At 39.8% G+C, this 21,397-nt stretch overlaps 2 protein-coding genes across 2 annotated transcripts; one reads left to right on the forward strand and one right to left on the reverse strand.

Moving 5' to 3' along the window:
* The first annotated feature begins 1,635 nt into the window (after positions 1–1,635).
* LOC133964544 (sodium- and chloride-dependent neutral and basic amino acid transporter B(0+)-like) lies at positions 1,636–12,518 on the forward strand. Its single transcript, XM_062398707.1, has 15 exons — positions 1,636–1,689; positions 4,708–4,852; positions 4,947–5,078; positions 5,467–5,628; positions 6,081–6,195; positions 6,284–6,416; positions 6,650–6,790; positions 6,885–7,020; positions 7,370–7,462; positions 7,553–7,678; positions 7,834–7,952; positions 8,624–8,723; positions 10,122–10,231; positions 12,118–12,285; positions 12,390–12,518. Exons 1-15 carry the CDS (start codon positions 1,636–1,638, stop codon positions 12,516–12,518), a joined length of 1,863 nt encoding a protein of 620 aa, XP_062254691.1.
* Positions 12,519–15,408: 2,890 nt separating this feature from the next.
* On the reverse strand, positions 15,409–18,680 carry LOC133960575 (acidic mammalian chitinase-like). Its single transcript, XM_062395294.1, has 12 exons — positions 18,651–18,680; positions 18,084–18,144; positions 17,937–17,966; positions 17,648–17,849; positions 17,266–17,322; positions 17,021–17,186; positions 16,704–16,828; positions 16,491–16,614; positions 16,208–16,390; positions 16,003–16,122; positions 15,778–15,916; positions 15,409–15,691 (listed from the first exon to the last, which is right to left on the reverse strand). Exons 1-12 carry the CDS (start codon positions 18,678–18,680, stop codon positions 15,441–15,443), a joined length of 1,488 nt encoding a protein of 495 aa, XP_062251278.1. The 3' UTR covers positions 15,409–15,440.
* Between the last annotated feature and the right edge of the window lie 2,717 nt (positions 18,681–21,397).

A 21,397-nucleotide genomic window follows, 5' to 3' on the forward strand; every position in this document is an offset into this window, starting at 1 on the left:
TCATGAGGGATCTTTTGGCAAATTAAACATAATATTAACACTGTGTACAATCACAAGAAACTAAGAATCATAACTCATGTAGAGCAGGTGCTGTTCCACTGAAGCTGCCATGTTGCACCACCATGTTTCTACAGTATCCCATAGTGGATAAAACAAACACTGGCTCTAGAGAGGAGCTTTCGTGTTTTTATGTCACCTGGAAGTTCTCCTACACCCTGATTCTATAACGATGACACCTCTCACCTCCACACGAGAGAAGAAAAACCAGTACAACTGGGACAGGAGCTGGAGCTGACGTGACTGTGATGGCTGTCTGCCCACCACTGTGCAGGAGACGTGGAGGGAGAGAGGGTCGAGACTAAGTCTAATCTCCCGACCTGATAGTATTTATTCAATCAATATATTTGTTTGACAGGAAGGCTGCACGCAAACAGGAGTATAATATTAATTTATTAATAATAATAAAATCCACCCCATGAAAAGGGCTAGGGCTATGTAACTGTGTGTGCAAGTGCCATGTTACCTACAATATGACATTCAAAATCTAGAAAATAGGAACATGACACAGACAGGACCATAACCAGTATGTAAATGTTGTCTTTTGTGTATTCACGCAGGAGAGTCAAAGCTGTAGGCATAAGGAGAGACTTCAATGATGATAAGGTATCGAGTGGATATCTGTTATCTATTCTGTATCTATTGATTTCATGGATGTACAAACACTCTCTTTCCATCAAAGGAGATTAGCCTCTGATTTTATTGTGTTTATTAGGTTTTTGTAGATGTGTGCGATTTATTTGCCATGCGTACACATTCGTAATCCATAAATTCCCAAATCTCCATTCCCAAATTTGCTCATCTAAACAACTGCAGAATCACCATTATTTATTAATGTACAGGCTGCAAAAGCTGTAAAAACCCACAAATTGTTACTGGGACTCGTCTGTGAGAGAGAGGTTTGTTCATTATTCCAGTATGTGAAGGTTCATATTTAAACAAGAACTTTTCAGTATGTGTGAACAGAGAAAGGATGTTTGATGAGCCTCTGGGCTGAGGTAAGCCGCTACAACAGGTGTTTGTGCGTGTGTTCGTGTGTGTGTGCGTGTGTGTTTTGTGATACAGTTGAGAGAAATGTTTTGTTAGCACCAATATAGCTGTAGGGACTTTTTTACATTGCACTTTACACCCAGAGTGCTTCAAAAGTACATCAGCAAATTTCTAATTAAATTTCTGAGAAGTAGAAGTTAACAATAAAAGTTTGTTTGTGTACAATATGCTATTAGTGATGTCGTCTGACATCGCTGAACAAATAAATCTTTACTTTTACCCTTTTTTAACCAGACAGGTTAAAAAAAAAAGCAACACTCGTAGGAGTAGTAAGTACTGCTGGGATGAACATTTGTGTTTAGATATCATGCACAAATATCTTAGGGCAGTGCAGTATAGAATAAATAAGTTTCCTACAGTTTTTTTTACATAAATTCAGAGAGCGACAGTGAAGGCACGTACGCAAACAGATGACAAAAAAACCTGTCTGTCACAGGAAGACAGAAATCCTGTTTTGTTGCAGTGAGATGAGACAAGTTTTTGGTTAGTTTTAATGTTCTTCTGCAGCACGGCTGAGGATCAATCAACATGTGGGATTGTTTTTCAAAAAAAATCCAAGACGACCCTATTCTTTCAGATCAGGTAGGATTGTAAACTGAGTAACTACACATGCAACCTACTTTAATGTGGACAGCAGTTTGTGTTTTTGTGTGTCATTTCTGGACTATTTATAGACTATATTTAGCACACAAAATGATCTGATAAAATAAGGTTGAACATTTGTGTGCGAATAATAATGCCGGGGTAACACTTTATACAATCATTAAATAGTTGCGTATTAGCATGCATTTTCGAAGCATAAGCAGTAATTCGGAAGTAATTGAGAGAAAACTGTTAATTAATGGCCTAGTAGTTGTAGAATAAGATCATGAAGCATAAGGTCCTAATAAGTGCTTTATAATAAAGAGCCAATATGCTACAAACATGCATGCTAATACGCAACTATTTAATGGTTAATATGTGTTCCCTCATATAAAGTGTTACTGTTGCCAAGTGGCAATTATTCAGTGTATGAAATTATGAACCGACAAAAAGTGAATTTTCCTGCAACATCTGGAGATGTGAATGCCACCTGTGTTGATGGATGTATTTATTGATCCACTGTTTGTCAAGGTTTTTGTTATTATCTGTATATTATTTCACAGTAGACAATTACAAATGTCACAGCAATTATGTATATCGGAAAAGAGCTATTTAAAATGTTTTATTTTAATTGCAAGTAAAAATTGCTCCTGTGCATAATGCAATTGATGCAAAGCAGAGCCCAGCACACACGACCAAACTATATAACAAACCATATTTGTATGGCTTATGTAAATTAAATATTTGGATTGTATTTACCTTTAATCAAGATTAAACAAACAAAATTTCCTACACAAGTTTGTTTAGGTATACAAAGTTTACATTCTGTCTAAAATAGCTACAATTCATCACACATCAAAGCTTTTTATAATCTAAACATTAAAACATTTTTGGGGGAAAAGTTTCAGCATTAGTTTGACAGTCATTCATTAGAACAACAATTTAATTCAATTTATTTTAGGGAGAATGTGCAGCAAGGGGGACAGTAGACAGAGGCCTACAATGAATCCTGATGAAATGGTGAAATAATGTTGAACAGGCTTACACGAAATTGGAGAGAATCCTTTTGTTTTAAGATAAAATCCCACCATACCACAAATAATATCATTATGTTGCCCTAAATATTTTGTTACAATTTCAAGACCTCAAGTTTACCCACTGTCACTATTGGTAGCAGAAATGAATCAATCAGCTCTATACATATACTGCTAAAGTTAAGGTAGTGTTTAATAATCACCATTATTTATTAATGTACAGGCTGGAAAAGCTGTAAAAACCCACAAATTGTTACTGGGACTCGTGTGTGAGAGAGAGGTTTGTTCATTATTCCAGTATGTGAAGGTTCATATTTAAACAAGAACTTTTCAGTATGTGTGAACAGAGAAAGGATGTTTGATGAGCCTCTGGGCTGAGGTAAGCTGCTACAACAGGTGTTTGTGCGTGTGTTTGTGTGTGTGTGCGTGTGTGTTTTGTGATACAGTTGAGAGAAATGTTTTGTTAGCACCAATATAGCTGTAGGGACTTTTGTACATTGCACTTTACACCCAGAGTGCTTCAAAAGTACATCAGCAAATTTCTAATAAAATTTCTGAGAAGTAGAAGTTAACAATAAAAGTTTGTTTGTGTACAATATGCTATTAGTGATGTTGTCTGACATCGCTGAACAAATAAATCTTTACTTTTACCCTTTTTTAACCAGACAGGTTAAAAAAAAAGCAACACTCGTAGGAGTAGTAAGTACTGATGGGATGAACATTTGTGTTTAGATATCATGCACAAATATCTTAGGGCAGTGCAGTATAGAATAAATAAGTTTCCTACAGTTTTTTTTACATAAATTCAGAGAGCGACAGTGAAGGCACGTACGCAAACAGATGACAAAAAAACCTGTCTGTCACAGGAAGACAGAAATCCTGTTTTGTTGCTGTGAGATGAGACAAGTTTTTGGTTAGTTTTAATGTTCTTCTGCAGCACGGCTGAGGATCAATCAAGACAATTACAAATGTCACAGCAATTATGTATATCGGAAAAGAGCTATTTCAAATTGTTTATTTTAATTGCAAGTAAAAATTGCTCCTGTGCATAATGCAATTGATGCAAAGCAGAGCCCAGCACACACGACCAAACTATATAACAAACCATATTTGTATGGCTTATGTAAATTAAATATTTGGATTGTATTTACCTTTAATCAAGATTAAACAAACAAAATTTGCTACACAAGTTTGTTTAGGTATACAAAGTTTACATTCTGTCTAAAATAGCTACAATTCATCACACATCAAAGCTTTTTATAATCTAAACATTAAAACATTTTTGGGGGAAAAGTTTCAGCATTAGTTTGACAGTCATTCATCAGAACAATTCAATTCAATTTATTTTAGGGAGAATGTGCAGCAAGGGGGACAGTAGACAGAGGCCTACAATGAATCCTGATGAAATGGTGAAATAATGTTGAACAGGCTTACATGAAATTGGAGAGAATCCTTTTGTTTTAAGATAAAATCCCACCATACCACAAATAATATCATTATGTTGCCCTAAATATTTTGTTACAATTTCAAGACCTCAAGTTTACCCACTGTCACTATTGGTAGCAGAAATGAATCAATCAGCTCTATACATATACTGCTAAAGTTAAGGTAGTGTTTAATAATCATTCTATACAGACATAAATTGTTTGCATTTTAGCATGTTGAAAGATAATTGGTTAACAACATATTTCCACACTCTAAACCCTTAGAATACTGTTCACCTCGACTTCAGACCACATATTTGTTTGTCATCTCTTTCTGATGCATCAAAAGCAAGGCACACATATGGGCCTGACCCACTTGATATAAAGCCCGACATGCCCATGGATAATCACATGGGTGAAAGTTCAATTTGCCACAGACACAACATGGCACTGACAGGAAAAAGTCAGTCTGAAACTAGCATCGACACTCGGTACCATGTTGCGTTGGGTGGAAGATAGAGCCCAATATTTTTTAACGTGTGAAACTCGGTTTTGAACAGGATTGTCCTCTGGATAATGGTGATGAGAATCCTGAGCGTGGGAACTGGACAAACAAGAGAGAATACATGCTCTCTTTGATCGGCTATGCTATTGGCCTGGGAAATATCTGGAGATTTCCCTATGTTGCCTACAAGAATGGAGGGGGTAATTATTTGGAATCAGTGTGAAGAAAGTCTCTCAAGCTAACAGCTTTTTAAGAATAAAATAATATGACGACTTTCTTTAACATTTTGACTAGGTGCCTTTCTCATTCCTTATTTCCTGATGTTGGCTTTATGTGGAATTCCTGTTTTCTTCCTGGAAAATGCCATTGGTCAGTTCTGCAGCCAGGGTCCAGTCAACATGTGGAGAGCTGTGCCGATGCTACAGGGTAAGCCTCAAACAAATACCTGTAGTGTTGAAGATTTTGTGGTGTCGGACATTTACTGTTGATAAACATGGAAATCCTGAAAATATTGTAAAAAAAATGTCTGCATCCAGTGAATGAGGTACACTTTATGCGCTATTGATAATTTAGTTGATTCCGTTTCAAACATTGACTTTGTAAATGAGATTGAACATTTTCATGGCAAGCTATTGTGTGAAATAGAGCAGGATGCTCTCATCACTGAGAGGGAGAAGAGAACCAACACTAGAGACACTCAGCCAACACAGGATGTGCAATCGCTACCCTATGCAGATGTAGAGGGCTCAGTAGGGTCAAATACAGTTTTTTTGTGCTGTAATCTGTTATCTTCCTTTTTCTGTTTGTTATCCAGGTCTTGGCCTCTCCGTAGTCATAGCAAACACATTGACGGCAATTTATTATAATGTCATCAGCTCCTACAGCCTGTTCTACTTCTTCGCCTCCTTCCAGTCTCCTTTGCCGTGGTCTAGCTGCTTCAGTTGGGCGGACAGTAACTGCAGCAGCACACCCAGAGGTAATGTTTTTATCTGTAGCCCTTGTGAAGCGTGAAGAGTTGTAATCTCCAAATTCTAGGGGGAGGGGGGGGGGGGGTGATACGATTATGTCATAGCCAGCGTTTATATAGTGATATTGGTTCGCTGAAACAAATCAGCGTATGTATACTGGATAGAATAAAGATTCATTGTGAAACTGTAGCCGGTCGTCTGCTCCTCCATTTGTGTTGCAGGATGCGTTTGCACTCACGTAGTGAAATGAATGAGGCCAAATGTTTAAACTCCGAATGTGGTCTGAGGGAAGGGATCGTAGGACACATTCAGGACACATTTTGTTATGTTTAGACTGGAACTCAGGATCGATGTTTCTACCAGGTCTCAACGAGGTCCTGGAGCCATATTAGGTCAACACTGCTTCTCAGGACATGTCTATTTTAAACAAGATGTTCACCAGTCTTTGTTTCTTTTTCAGTGTCTTGTAATGTAAGTGGTGTTCTAGTGGCCAACTGGACTCAGGAAAACATTACTTGTCCTTCAACGGACGTGATCACGGCTCCAGTGCAGAGTCCAAGTGAACAGTACTGGGAGTAAGAATCACAAACTCTAATGCAAACAAGCACAAATACATTTGTCATGACATGGTTTCATGACAAGTCAGATTTCTCTCTTCCTCAGTCGTGTGGCTCTGCAGAGATCCAGTGGTCTGGATGAAACAGGACCAATAGTTTGGCATTTGGCCCTTTGTCTTCTGCTGAGCTCCCTCCTTGTTGCTGCAGCGCTTTTTAAAGGCATCAAGTCTTCAGGAAAAGTAAGTCACCTACTACTTAATTTTTTCTTATACACAATTTGTGAAAATCGAATTCTTCATCGTTCACACACTTATTCTTAGAAGCAGTGGAACCATGCTTAATCATATGCTAAAGACTGGTCTGGGCTGTCATCCTTACTGCATTGTGCTAAATGTATCTCTTTCACACTGTGGCATATGCATTGCTCAGCTCGCATATTCAGTGAGAGATTTTAAGATGTTTTTCTCTGCAGGTTGTATATTTCACAGCTACATTTCCTTACGTGGTGATTTTGATCTTGCTGATCAGAGGTGTGACACTAGAGGGAGCTGCAGAAGGCATAGCTTACTATATTGGTTCAGGATCCAATTTCACTAAACTGACGGAACCAGAGGTTAGAATCCATTAATCACAATGTAAAACATTAAAACACTAAACATTTGCGATGTACGTCTTAAATCCCCATTATAGAGTATGTTGTATTTCAGGTCTGGAAGGATGCAGCAATTCAGACTTTATATTCCTTGTCCCTTGGAACGGGAGGTGTTCCGACCCTTGCATCCTATAACAATTTCCACAACAACATGCTTGGGGACTCAGTTGTTGCATGCCTTACTAACCATGGTAGGACAATTTTATTTCAGATGAAGCACTGATTTTAAAGCAAGGTCATTTATTTTTGCAGCTTTACTGAGAAAAATCTGGTAAGATTTGACTGTTAAGTAGGATTAGATAGTTGTCGATCGATAAGTATAGAAGTTGGGATGCTTTCCACTTAAGCATTCCCAAAGTGATAGTATCTATTGTGGCTAACCACATTCTACAGGAAAGTGTCTTTCAATCTCTGCTTTCATGTTCTGTAGTTAGATAACTGCCCTTCAAAAATTATGTAAATGAAACTTTTTTCACAATGTCATCTTTGGTTCAAATAGATTTACAATTTGTGTTTAACTTACTGTTTTTAATTCTTTAGTTTCCAGTGTGTATGCAGGCTTCGCCATATTTTCGATTTTGGGTCACATGTCTTACATCTATGGAAAACCTGTTGAAAGTGTGGTGAAGGAAGGTCAGATACCAATGATACTTCTCACTGTACTTATCAGATGTCAAATGGCTGCTGTATGTTCTCTGATGTTTTGTTTCTTCGTCTTTGCAGGGTTTTCCCTGGCATTCATTGCATATCCAGATGCTCTGGCTAAAATTCCCATTTCCCCCCTGTGGTCCGTACTGTTCTTTTCAATGCTTACAATAGTTGGCCTGGACACTCAGTTTGCAATGATAGGTGAGATTACAATTTGCCAGTGGAGGGGCTATGCTGTCATATCATGCTAACTGGCATAAATCTTGAATGTAAACTATAGGATCTGTGTTGAAGCAAACAACCAGTCTTTGCTACTCAGTTTACTCACTGATTTCCATCTCTCCTCTTTTTGTTAGAGGTGATCAGCAGCTGTTTAATTGATACCTTCCCTGAAACCCTTCGATCCAAACGTCCCTTTGTGAGTCTAGGGTCATGTATCTTCATCTTCCTCCTGGGCCTGCCATGTGTGACAACGGTAAAGCAGATCTGCCAACAGAGACTACTGTCCGAAATTATTCGGGCTGCAGCCTAAATATGCATAATTTTTGCTGAAACTTTGGACAAAAGCGTCAGCTGAATGACATGTAATGTAATGTAGTGCAGCCCATGAAAATTGTTCTTTCTCTCGTACTTTCTAAACGATCTCCAATCAGCACCAAACTTCACGTTTGATAAGAGTCCAGCCCTGAACACATCTCGATGCCAACATTCAGCCCTAGTCAACTCGACCCCTACTGGCATCAAGTAGTTAAATGTTGAAAGTTTAACTTTTACCTTGAAACAGGAAGTTCTTCCAACTTGACTACATATCCAATCCACACAAAACCTCACAAGAACAGATCTAGATCAAATGTTGTCCAAAGAGCCCTAAGATAGTTATAAATACATCCTGTGAACGTTGCTCTGTTGAACTCTGTTGCTGTAGCAACACAAACATGTTTGAAGTCTATCTTTTACAGTTGACCACATTTTTGGGAGGCTAAACATGCATGAGAACTCATGGAACTTGGCAAACACATTAGAAATGACATTTACTTCCAATATGGGTTTTGCATATGGTTTTTACATAATGGATCAATAGTGTGTGTGTGTTTGTGTGTTTGTGTGCGTGTGTGTGTGTGTGTGTGTGTGTTTGTGTTTAAATAGGCAGGAATATACTGGGTAACTCTAATCGACCATTTTGCTTCGTCCTGGCTGTTGCTTATTTTGGTTGTTATGGAGGTCCTTGGCTTCGCCTACATTTATGGTAAATATACCACATATATGGTTTATCTTCATGTCTGTCTGTGGAACCTATATTGCGTCAACGGCTCATCTTATTGTCTTTACACTTAGCATGTCTATGCCCAGAGAAGTGCAGTGTACAATTTGGTGCTTCAGTCTTCAGATAAACCACAGGATCGGTCAGTAATGGGTCAGACCTAACGTCAAAATTCCCACCAGTTTGTTTTGATAATAAGATTACTATAGCTCACCAAATTTAGATAATACAAACATTGACAGGTGCAGCAGGTGCACATTTGACACTTGTCTTCAAAGTAAAAGCATGTTTGTTTTGTTTGTTTCTTTCGAGCTGAATTGTACATGTGTATGTACCATACATATAAGTAGTAATTAAACAAACTCAGTTTAATCTTGTGAAAAACATTAACTATAAAATCATGAGTTACATAAATCAGATAGGATGAACACAAATATATCTAACTTCCCTCTGCACCATAGATGTTTTTAAAAAGCTCTTCACACAAACAATAAAAAGTGACAGTGTAGTGGAGAGGAATCACTACTGGCTCTAGACTAGAGCATTACCACATGCCAAGCTAACAGCCCTCTCCAAACATACAGGTTTAAAACTCCAACTGTACCGGTGCTGTAAATGTTAGCCATAGTCATATAGAAGTAACATTTAAATAAAATCAAATTTCAGGATATTCTCAGTGTCTGCGCATCCCATTTAAAGACCAAAACCAACAATGTGATTAGGTCGTATCAAAAGTTATTCCAAAAACAATATCAATACATTTGTGTGGTATTGAGCATGTGCCAAAATATTTCAAACAATGGTCAATCACAGATAAATCCCCAGTTTTTTTTCGAGGTAACAGGACATTACAATTTGGTCGCCGTTTTATTGTGACAAATCCACTTTACCCCCATGCATGTATCTGCTTTAACCTCAAGCAACGTAAGATGATGAAAAAAAACAACACCTTCCCACTTAGTCAGTCAGTTGATTTTTGCTGTAACTGTTTTTATTTGTCACTTGTAATACTTTCATCCATGAACAGTGTGGTCGATTTTCATTGGCAATGACGGTGGAGACCAAAACTCCCATGATGCTTGTGTTTGTTTCAGTTGCATAGCTAGCCTTTGCTAAACATGTGGGTTTTGGTATTTTTCTGGGATTTGTTTAAATTATGTAATCTATAGAATATAGAATATCCCCAGTTTTATGCTTTATCATTAGTTTATCAGTTGAGGATCATTACATTTATTCAGATTTTAGTCACAATAATAGAAAAATAATTGCATTGTTGAAACCTTGGCTAGCATTTGATTAAGTGCTTGATGGATGTGAATACAAGACAAACCTTTCCAATGCACTAAACTGTCTCCTTTGCGCATTTCTTCTCATGCATTTCAGGAGTAAACAATTTAATTAAAGACCTTGAGATGATGATTGGGAGGAAGAGCTTTTGCTTCTGGCTGTGGTGGAGAGCATTTTGGCTCTTGATCAGCCCCTTCTTCATTTTGGTGAGTAATGAGTACAAATTTAGTTTGAAACAAAGTTTATTTGGGAAACTATTCACGTAAAATATGAAATTCACTACTTCAATGTGACCTCAAAGAGGAAATTATTAATATTAGAAATTAATATAAGATTCAATGCTGCTCTGAAAGACTAACTTTTAATATCTTGCATCAGAACCAATGCTTTACATAGCATTACATTATTTCTGGTTTGTACTGAATAGGTCTGCACTCTCTTTTTATACCTCTACGCTGGCAGCAGTAAGCGGCTGGAGGAATTATGGTTTCATGTTGTCATCTTATTCTTGTGAACACGATATCTCAAGAACACCTTTAGGGAATCTCATCAAATTTGGTACTCAAGGACTCACGGATGAACTGATCAGATTTTGGTGGTCAAAAGGTTCAGGTCACCATTACCTCATTTTTATGACTGTGCACCATTAACAGTAAGTGGCCAGAGGCATTTTTGTCTGTCAGATTCTTCTGTACACAGTATTTCAAGAACACCTTACGAAATTTCATCAAATTAATAAAAAAATTCACTTGCACTCATTGTTGAAGTGATTATAATTCAAAGGTTGAGGTCACTGGTAAAGCTTTAGCTTAGTTCCAGTCCTGCCGCTCCAACAGGAAACAGTTTGTTAATATCAGAAACATCTACTCATTCCTTGCACCAATCGACCATGGCTTTCCTCAAGGCAATGTGCTTGGCCCCCTCCTCTTCACCATAAAGATACTACCACTTGGTCAGATCATTCATCACCACAGACTGAATTTCCACTCTTACAGAACCCTCCTCCTAACTTCCCCCACAGTCACTTATCTGACGCTGTGACAGTAATCCTGTATTACAGCCAATTTTCTTAAACTTAACAGCAGCTCTTGGTTGTGGCTACCAAGGTCCTCCTTCAGAGGTTGGCGGACTTGCTTCTCACTGTTGAGGGCTGTACCATCTACTCATTCATTTAAATCCCATTCTGTCACCAAAACTGCCTTCCACCACCTCAAAACCATCTCCAGACTCAAACCCTCACTCTCAGACTCTGTGGCGAAATGCTCATCCATGCATTCATCACCTCCCGCCATGACTACTGCAATGGAGTCCTGTCTGGGGTACCCAACAAAGCCCTGGACAACAGGCTCCAGTATGTGCAGAACTCATCTCTCACAGTTCTTACCTGTTCCAAAACCCTGGCAGCACATCAACACGACCCTCATCCATCTTCACTGTCTGCCAGTTAAATCCTGGATCACCTCCAAGCTCCTCCTGTTCACCTACATATTCCTCCAAGGCTTTACTCCATAATGCATATCTGACCAACCTAGACGCTTCAAGCCACCCAGGAGTCTGCTCACCGTCCCCCATACCGGACTGCAGACTTTTGGAGACAGAGCTTTTAGCTTGGCTGCCCCCACTCTCTTGAATGCTCTGCCAATAGAGATCTGCAATGCCAAATCCCAGAGGACATTCAGAAGCTAACCGAAACTAGAAAATGTTTAAAAACAAATGACCTGGTCTGATAAAATCTGTAACCTTAAATATGTCCTTCTTCCAAAAATGTGTGTCCTTGGGTCCCTTGAAAGGGGCTATAAAATAAATTAAGTTACTATTATTATTTTTAGTATTGGGAATGTATTATATTAAGAACACCTTGAGAGAATTTTTTCAAATTTAACATTATGTTCACTTAGACATAGCGGTTAAAGGTCACAGTGGCTTTACAAAACATGTTTTCTCAAGACTGTCTTTAGGGAATTTCATCAAATTTTGATTAGTTGTCATTTGGAGTCAAATATGAACTCCCTTTGTCGGTGTTGCCACCATGTACATCTTAATAAATAGGTTTGAATGTTACAGTCTATTAACTTTTCATTATTTTGTCTAGGTGATCTTCATCTGGTCTCTGATATACTATGTTCCCCCAACCTATGGAGGAGTCGAGTACCCAGACTGGAGCTTGGCTCTGGGTTGGTGCATGTCTGTGTTCAGCCTTATCTGGATCCCTCTTGTTATTGTGTATAGCTTGATGAGAGCAGAGGGAGGCCTCTTGGGGGTGCGTATTTTGTCTTTGTTAATTGTATGTTCGGTAAATTACAGTTTAAGAGTATACTTATATTCAGGGTTACTTCTAATTGTGTAATATTGTACTTTCCACAGCGTTTGAAGTCAGTGTGCACTCCCTCTGAGGATTGGCATCCATACCTTGAGATCCATCGAGGAGAAAGGTACTCAGAAGAAAGCTGTCGACAAAGGAAAGCATTGTCAACAAAGAACAAGCCGATATAACATGACATTGTTACTGCAATTGCAATTCTAATATTGATTTGTGTGTCATATTTTCTTGTGTTCAAGGTCATATTCAATTATGAAGTAGTAGTCAATATAAAATCCATCCAGACTGGGTGCAGTACTGGGCTTTGCAGCCCATTACTTCTCAAACTGAACTGAGCGGTTCTGTTCTATCAAATTACGTTTTCAGGTATTAAAGGGAAAATAGTTTACAATTTACAAACAATACATGCACATGTCAAAGCTTCATTCAGGAATGTAGTGCTAGTAGTTAAAATAAATAATCAGACCTTCAACACAGACATATATATCTCTTTTCTTCAAGTCAGGTTTGTAGTTAAAGCTAAAACTGTGTTATAATGTGATTACAAAACGGTCTCATTAGTTTCCTTTAGAGACAAGTGCTGCTATTGTCATTGTGTACAGGGATTCACTTGCAAGCATTGCTGTGATGGTAGGTGTATACCATTATTAGGCTCTGTTGGTTACAGAACATCTAGCTCAACAATTACATAAAGTTTAAAGTGGTTCAAATTTTCAACATGTCATATTTTTTGTCTTCACAATGTATCTTCACTAAATGTTTTTCATTGTTTAACGATAAGGTTCAACCTGTTTACAGACTGTCTACATATTTCAAGAGGTTATTGCAGCTTTTTAACTGTTCTGTTAATAATACATTCCTGCCTTTGCTGCAGATAGTCTTTTCCTCCTCATTCTTTTAAGTGCTTCATCTGCTGGACATTATGATCCTAAAAAGTACAGTTTCTGTTCCTCACTTTGTACTATTTTCATTACAGATCATATTTCTGAAAGTACAATTTAATTTCATTTAACAAAAATATACAGTATGAATGGGTTAATGTGCGACAACTCTCCAACATGACACTGCCTTGTAATAGGTAAAAGCAGTTTAATAATTCTCTGTACCAAAACATGTTTTGTTAATGTGTTAACCCTAAAACTTTATTGAAGATTAAGAGAAAGCTTTTGGAGGCATATATTTAGCAGAATGCAAAAGGTAACCCCTAACAATGAAACAAAAACATCTAACCCTACACCACAAACTATAATTTAGAAGATTCACAAGAGAATTACCTAATTATGTAATAGTTATGGATTCGCTCCATAGTGTACTACCTCAGGACTGATGTGCTACTGAATATAATGGCTTGTATAAGTTGTAAACCTGGTCTTGTGGTATTAGTCACAAACCTGAATGAAACCTGTGGTGCTGTCTTTGTTTTGACAACTTTCTGAATAATAAAGGCCTAATGTGAGAGTCTGTGGCAGCATTTACTTTCTCTTATAAACTGTAGTCATCCATTAAGGCATTACAAACTAATCAAAACTGATGGGTCCTGATAATTCACCTTGTCACCATATACTGAGGCCTGAGGCCTCTACAGCGGTCGCAGGTTCAGGAGAACTTTGTTTCGTGTCTTCCCTGTTCTCTCCCACCTTTACCCCTTAGATTCTGCCCTATCAATAAAGGCCATGGTTTCAAAAAATACAAAATAAAAATAAAATAAAGACTGACCATTCCTGTAAGAGGGGTAGGGGAGAGCGGGGTAATGTGAGACACCCCCTGTATCTAGGTAACGGGACACATTTGTGGTCATGTGACAATTATGTTTTCAAGCCCCTCCCATTCCCCCCTTGCCATGAAGGATAAGATGTAGCTGGTGGTGTGGTAAGTTAGCCTGGATGCCAGACGATCTTAGCCCCGCCCACAACATTTAAAGTCGGGAAGTTCGGTCTGGCATCGCTCCATATAGAAGAAACTATGCCCAAACAGAAGCTGTTCAGACCAATCAAATCCTCAGGGCGGGCTTTATACGATGATGGACAGATGATCAACAGTAACGTAATCAACCATGTGACTAAAGAGCGCTTGGGCCTCCGGTCTCTTTTCTCTGGTGCCTCAATTGAACACACTTCTTCAGCCTGGTCTCCTTCGTCGTCTGTCCATTTTTTAAACACGGGAATGTAGCGTTCCAACCGTGTTATTAAGTTCCTACAGTACCGACAAATGCAATATGATTTGTTTGATGTGTTGTGGAGTTGTAATCCTAAACGAAGAACTTGTTCGTATGTGCATTCACCTTTACGCCGGGTTCACGCCCCTCGATGAAGCGACGCCAAAGCAACGCGTAAGGGCAGCGCCAAGCCTTAAATAATAGCTGGCTCCCATCCACTCCACTTTTGTGCGGGTCACACCCCAAGGCTGAAGCGCTGCGCTGCACCAAGGCTGCCTAGCGCTGTGCAGTGATCGTTTCAGCGTCTAGTCTATTTTTGGCGTTTTTTTGCGAGTGTATCACGCCAGGAAACACACTGAAAAATTATTTTAAACGATATTGATGATATATTTTATATGATATAAATTATCAAATATGCATCCCATACTTTTAATTCCCCTTCTGTTACCAATTTTACCAATGACATTATTACATGTCCCCCTCTTCCCATTCACTACAGCCACACAGGCAGTCATAACGATAAAAAGAGAGAGGGGGGGGGGGGGGGGCTACATATTCTCCACATAGGCTTGAGTGGAGAATACGAAATTTACAACACCGGCAACATTTGTTACTGATTTTCTTCTTCTACTTCTTCCAGCGTGCGTGCAGTTGAGTTCTGTTGACAACATCTATGCAAGCGAAAGCACGTGTCAACCCTCGTCCTGCCTGGGGACCTGACATTTATCATGTGCCAAGCTTGTCCAATGCTGCTTACAAGTTTAATTTTTTTAAGTTAATCATTGATAAATAAACCTTTGCTAATTTGTAGTGGAATTGTTTTGATTGGAACAAACATGAAATACACAAAACCACAAGGGATGTGAAATTGCTTTAAATGCCTTATTTATTCAGGTTTAATGAGCAGGTGTTACACAGCTGTTCCTGAATTCCTGATGATTTAAGCCCAGTTGCAGCACTTGCAGCTGTCATCGAACACCAGGCCGACGGCACAGTGCTGGTTGTAGGTCTTTCCCTGGCTGCACTCATAGAAGTGGTTCTTGTTGGTTGGGTCTGGGAAGAGTCCATTGGACTTTCCGGCACAGAAGCCAGATCCTCCGCTGCTGCCGCCGCCGCTGCTGCCGCCGCCGCTGGGCTGAGCGGGCACGGCTGGTGTGACTGGAGGCAGGGGGTTAGGACGAGAAGCACAAGCTGAGGAGAGAAATAAAGTATAGGTCAAACATGGAAATATTCTCGTTGAGATTTTTTTTACAGACGGATGTGTTTTAAATGCGTACAAGCTCCAGTTCCCAGTCCACTCTTGATGGTGTTGATCAGAGGGTATCTTCCCTGGCCACAGAAAGTGCCACTGAAATCGTCCAGATCCAGACTCCACACCATGGCTCCACCGAAACCGCTCTGCTTCAGCCACTGAATCTGTAGAGCGGGTGAGAGGTTAAACCAAGTGTTAAAAACACAACATTTGGAGACATGAATGTGAATAATGATATTCAACTTCATACCTTGATTTGGAAGCTCTTCACATTGTCATATCCAACCCAGGTTCCCTGGCTGTAGGCGTATGGCACGTCCTGGGTGCTGTCCCAGGCCTGAGTGGCTCCCTGCTTCAGGAAAGTGCAGATCTGATGGCAGAGAGAACATTTACGTTAAGGATCCACACAAGATTTAAGTAAACGTTGTCCATGGAAGAAAACAAGAAGCACTAACCTCATAGTAGGCCCAAAAACCAGTCTGACGAGTGAAAGGTCCAGCAGGTCCAGGTCCACTGGCAGGAGCTCCCACAGCTGTGTTGGAGGAAGCCAGACGGAAGGTGTGGCCATAGGTGGGGAAACCAACCAGCAGCTTCTCAGCTGGGGCACCGTTGCTCTTCCAGTAGTTCATGGCATAGTCCTGCACATGAGAGAGTTCAGACCAGCATGAATGTCTCCTCCTTGATGTCATGTTTATTAATTTACAGCAAACAGAGACAAATAATGGTCGCTTCACCCACCACATTGAAGTAGATCATGGATCCCTGGTCAGAGGATCCTTTGTAAAGAGGACTGTTCTCTCCAACGTTGTGCTCCCAAGAACCGTGGAAGTCATAGGTCATGACGTGGAAGTAGTCCAGAACACTGGTCAACACACAAAACGATTCATGTTTAGCGCATTGTAGAACAATTGTGAGGGTGTGTAACGTTTGCATGCATATGCACACACTTACCTGCCAATCTGAGCGATCTGGTATCCAGAGTCAATGGTTCCCTTGCCAGCAGAGACAGCAGCAGTCAGCATCAGACGGGGACGGCTGGTCTTCTTGCCCTCAGCCTCAAAGGCACTCATCAGTTCCTTTAGATGGACAAAGAGAAAGAAACAGCACAGTTGCATGTTTTTAAAAAGTATAGATAAATCCATCTATTGATTGATAGGTCACACTCTTAACACTGCAGCACAGTTAGTTGCAGGTTTTGCCAGTGACATGTCACCACAATAGCATTGGTCTACAACCTGGATTCATCATAGACCATCAGTAAGACCCACCTGGACCAGAACGGTGTAGCGCTCCTTATCCTGAGCTGGAGAGCCACGAGAGCCGGGGTACTCCCAGTCAATATCTAGACCATCAAACTCATACTGACGCAGGAACGTGATCACGCTGGTGATGAAGGTCTGACGATTGGCAGGGGAGGAGACCATGGCTGTGAACCTGGAGGAGGTCAAGAAGACAGTCAGAGCGACGTTCCTGCAAGTGTCACAGAATTATTGATCCTTGTGACATCACTTACTTCGCAGTACCAAAGTTCCAGCCTCCGATGGCCAGCAGAGTCTTCAGGTTGCTGTTCCTGCAAACGAAAACAACATAAACTTAAAACTCTCTCATTATCAAAGTACTGTAATGTGTGTTTCCATGTGTTCTGGAGTCTCACTGTCACTACAGAGCATTTTTTACATTACTTGACATGTCATTTGGCTGACGCTTTTGTCCAATGCGACTTACAATTAGTACACTCAACATTCATGAGGGGCCATTTAGGGGTTAAGTATCTTGTCAAGGACACTTCGGCATGCAAATGAGAGAGAGTGGGGTTTGAACCGGCAACCTTCTTGTTGGAGAACCATCACTCTAACCACTAGGCGACACTGCCCCTAGCATTTGTGTTTACTTACTGGTTCTTCAGAGCCTGGAACTGTCCGTAGAGTTTCTCATCATCCCACTCGTAGGTCTTGATCATGTTGCCGTCCATTCCAGCGAAGGCATAGATGAGGTGGTCACAGAGACATGGGTCAATGTTGGTGGGGAAATACTTGCCTGCTCCAGGACGGTACTGTGCCCAGTTGGTGAAATAACAGGAGAGGATGTAGGATGACCCTGCGGCACATTGAACAATCACTCTTACATTAGGTTACAAACCTCAATACGCATGAGCAACACTGAGTGGAGAGAGGATATAATTACCTAGCTGCACGTGCAGCAGGAGTGCCAGTCCTGCAGAGAGAGGAAAACCGATTAGGAGAGAGGGAAGAGGCAGCGGGTTGATAAGTTAACATGAAGTTAAATTGTGTTATTACAAAGTTTGAAAGCTTTGAAAGGAGCTCAGCTTACCAACGCAGATGAGTAGCTTGCCCATGTTGTCTCTGTACAATGAGCTCAGGCTCCTCTGACTCTTTTATACTCCTCAGGTCCTCCTCCATATCTGCAAAATCGGTGAAGTTTGTTTGAAGAGGCCTGAAGACACAGCAAAAGTAAAAAGTCAAACTTGATATTTAATTTTTCAAGGCTGATAACCTTCATATGACTTTTTGATAATGATATGATCCGATATAAACTAATTATTTCCAAGGCTTTTAAAATTGGCATAACAGTGTCCTACTGTCTCACATGGCTTCATATTCAAATCAGGTTTTTCACTGTTTCACTTTCAATGGTTTACAGGTGTTTTAAAAATGCTATTTTCCATAATCGGTCCTCATGACGTAAGTTAATTACCAACCTTTTCCCTTGACACGAGTTGTTTGATAGCGATGTTTGTTGTTCTTAACTTCCCTGCTACACGCTTTATCACCCCCCACATGCAATCAGTCATGACTGATGTTTGCGTGTCCTTCCCTGCCCTTGGATGTGGATCAGCAGTTTGATGATATGCGATGTGGATTGTAAATTCAATCTCACACTGAAGGTGCCATCGCTCTGAATGCCCATTATCACACATTGAATGATTATTTTTAATGATGGGCATTAAAAGCTACCACTTAGTCTCCATCTGTTAAACTCCCAAAAATTTGAACTACAAAAGCTTGGAAGTTACTTTGTAGACTTATATAAAAGGAAAATGTAACTTTTTGGATGTTTTAATGTAAATTAATCAGGAGTGCTCAAAATTAAAAACAAATTAAATGTACGTAGGTCGAAATTAATGCTATTCGATGGAATGAGGCCCAAACCAAATAAAAACAAATCATCTGCATAAAGTGACACCTTATATTTGTCATCATCTTTGAATGTTTATTATGAAGAATAATTTGAGACTGGACAGGAATCTATGGTTCTTTCTAGATCGTATTTAGAAAAAATGATGATTTGAGTCCTATAGGAGGGCTTCAAGGTAAAAGGATCCCAACTAATCAGTTTAGTTGACCTTTTAAGTCCTGTTTACATGTGTTATATTATTTATATGAAGCTCCGAAACACTTAGAATAAAGCAGGAAGAGAGGAAAGGAAAGAAAATCGAAATTCCTGTTAAGCATATGCATATATACATTCTGTATAAATTATACTTTTGGGTAAAATTATTATGCAGGACATATTTGTATCTGTCTGAGTAAATTCGACAACAGCCCTGCTTCACATTCAGAGTTACATCACATCAGGGAACAGCTCATGTTGACACCCTTTCAAAGACAACACCCATGTTAATGAATTATATCATATCGGAGAGAGGCGTTAAACTTGGACTATGGGCAGAAAAGGTCTCTGGTTCGTCTTTGGTTCGACTCCACGGAGAAAAAACAAAAAGACGAACCTGGATTGATCTGTCCAAAAATCCAAGAGGATTCTCCCTACCCTGTCTAGTGCCCCTGAGCAAGGCACCCTACTCCCCCAACATCTGCTGCCTGGGCGCTGTACATTGTTGCTCACTGCTCTGTGTGTCCTGCACCAGGTGGGTTAAAAGCAGAGGTTAAATTTCTCTACAATTGCATGAGTGTGCCTGTGCATGTCTGTGCATGTGTTTGGGATAAATAAATGTATCTTAATCTTGATCTTAATCTTAATCTTTAATCTTAATCTTAATCTTAATCTTAATCTTAATCTTAATCTTAATATTCCAACCTGTGAAAAAAATGAAACATGGCATCAAGCGAAAACCCACTGTGTGAGTGTAAGGTTGACAGGTTGCATTTAAAGTTGTCTCTTTGGGGTTTTTACATTTTAAATTTGAGCAGAATTTATTTAAAGTTTACAGTTGGCGGTATAAATGATACATTTAATGGAAAGCTAATATTTAAAGTTATACATACAATGTTTTTGTGAGAAAGAGCAGAGTGTTTGATGCACTACCGAATCTTACCACCAGAGAGAGCGCGTGAGCTCTCTTATCGCTCAGATCCATTTGGTAGAAGATGTTCAAGAATCTGAGACAATTTATAATTTCCTCTGCAGTGATGTCTGCTTTTCAGCAAGGTCAAATCACTGCAGTACTCTGCAATCAACATAGCTCGTAGCCTCCGACACAACAGAGCTGGTTCTTCATCACTACGGAGAACTATTGACTCTTAATTTAACTTATTTAACCTCTTCACAGCCCCTCTGTCTCTTTCACCATGGCAACCATGTACAGGGAAACAGCAGATAAACAAAGACTTGTTGCCATCCTCACATCAGGCCACACACAGCGATGGGGAGACAGGATTTAGCTACTGAATAGCATCCATCTGTACAAAATGAAATACTGCAGAATAACACTGATAATACTCTATAATTAAAATACATCAGTTTTTCATTCCCAGCCATCACTCTGCTATCTGTGATGTTGTCTAGACTGTGTGAACTTGGTTGGAGCCGTTGTGCATAACAAGCCTCCTTTTGTCCTCGGTTTGACAAAAAGAAAACACTTAAACTGTAACGTATGATGTCACTCTGCACACATTTTAAAAATGCATTCAAAAAGTGAATGCAGTGCTAAATGTGAGAGGCACTCAGTGTTCATTTCCCTCTATCTGTCTCTGCTCCCTCCATCCTCACCCGTCACCCCTCCCACCAAATGCAGCCCGTTGCCATTAGATACTGCTGGGCTTGTCACCATGGCAGCAAATACTCAATCATTTTCTCTCTTCTTTGTGCACACATCCACGTTCAGCTGGAATGTGAAAGATTTGTCCCTGAGTCCTTGAGAGTTCCCAGGTTCAGCTGGGGAACAGTCCACCTGTGAACAGAATTCAAAAGCTGTGCCGGGGGAAGGGGAGGCTCCGTTTCACACTGACACGTTCACATGGCGACGCAACCTGTCGAAAGATATCGTGCGTTACTGTATATTCTATAAGAAGATATGATGTGTGTGTGTGTGTGTGTGTGTGTGTGTGTATGTGTGTATGTGTGTGTTTGTGTGAGTGTGCACGCAAGCATGTAACAAAGCTCCTTCTCATAAATGAATCACATTCCTAAGCTTGATTTGCTTCTTTTGAGCAATTATTATTATTATTATTGTTGTTATTGTTGTATTCTTAACATCACTGAGTGTGACTCAATGTTCTGTGGAAACACAAAGTCAGATATTTGGCACGCAACAGTGTTTGTATCCCCATTGTTGCAATCTCTTATATTTATTTTATATGAAACACAATGTGTACACATTGTAAGGAAACTTGAACAGATTAAACTGCAGAATCATACAAGATGCTGTCTCTTCAGCCCCGTCACGA

This window comes from Platichthys flesus, chromosome 2 (genome assembly GCF_949316205.1).
Source record: "Platichthys flesus chromosome 2, fPlaFle2.1, whole genome shotgun sequence".
Lineage (NCBI taxonomy): Eukaryota > Metazoa > Chordata > Actinopteri > Pleuronectiformes > Pleuronectidae > Platichthys > Platichthys flesus.

Coding starts and splice junctions, on each gene's coding strand:
- LOC133964544 (XM_062398707.1), top strand. CDS start 1,636: ATGTGGGATTGTTTTTCAAAAAAAATCCAAGACGACCCTATTCTTTCA. Junction 7,021..7,369: donor TGCATGCCTTACTAACCATG/GTAGGACAATTT, acceptor TTAATTCTTTAG/TTTCCAGTGTGTATGCAGGC. Junction 10,232..12,117: donor TCAGCCCCTTCTTCATTTTG/GTGAGTAATGAG, acceptor TATTTTGTCTAG/GTGATCTTCATCTGGTCTCT.
- LOC133960575 (XM_062395294.1), bottom strand. CDS start 18,680: ATGGGCATTCAGAGCGATGGCACCTTCAGT. Junction 16,829..17,020: donor GCTACACCGTTCTGGTCCAG/GTGGGTCTTACT, acceptor GTCCATCTAAAG/GAACTGATGAGTGCCTTTGA. Junction 16,615..16,703: donor CAGATCGCTCAGATTGGCAG/GTAAGTGTGTGC, acceptor TGTGTTGACCAG/TGTTCTGGACTACTTCCACG.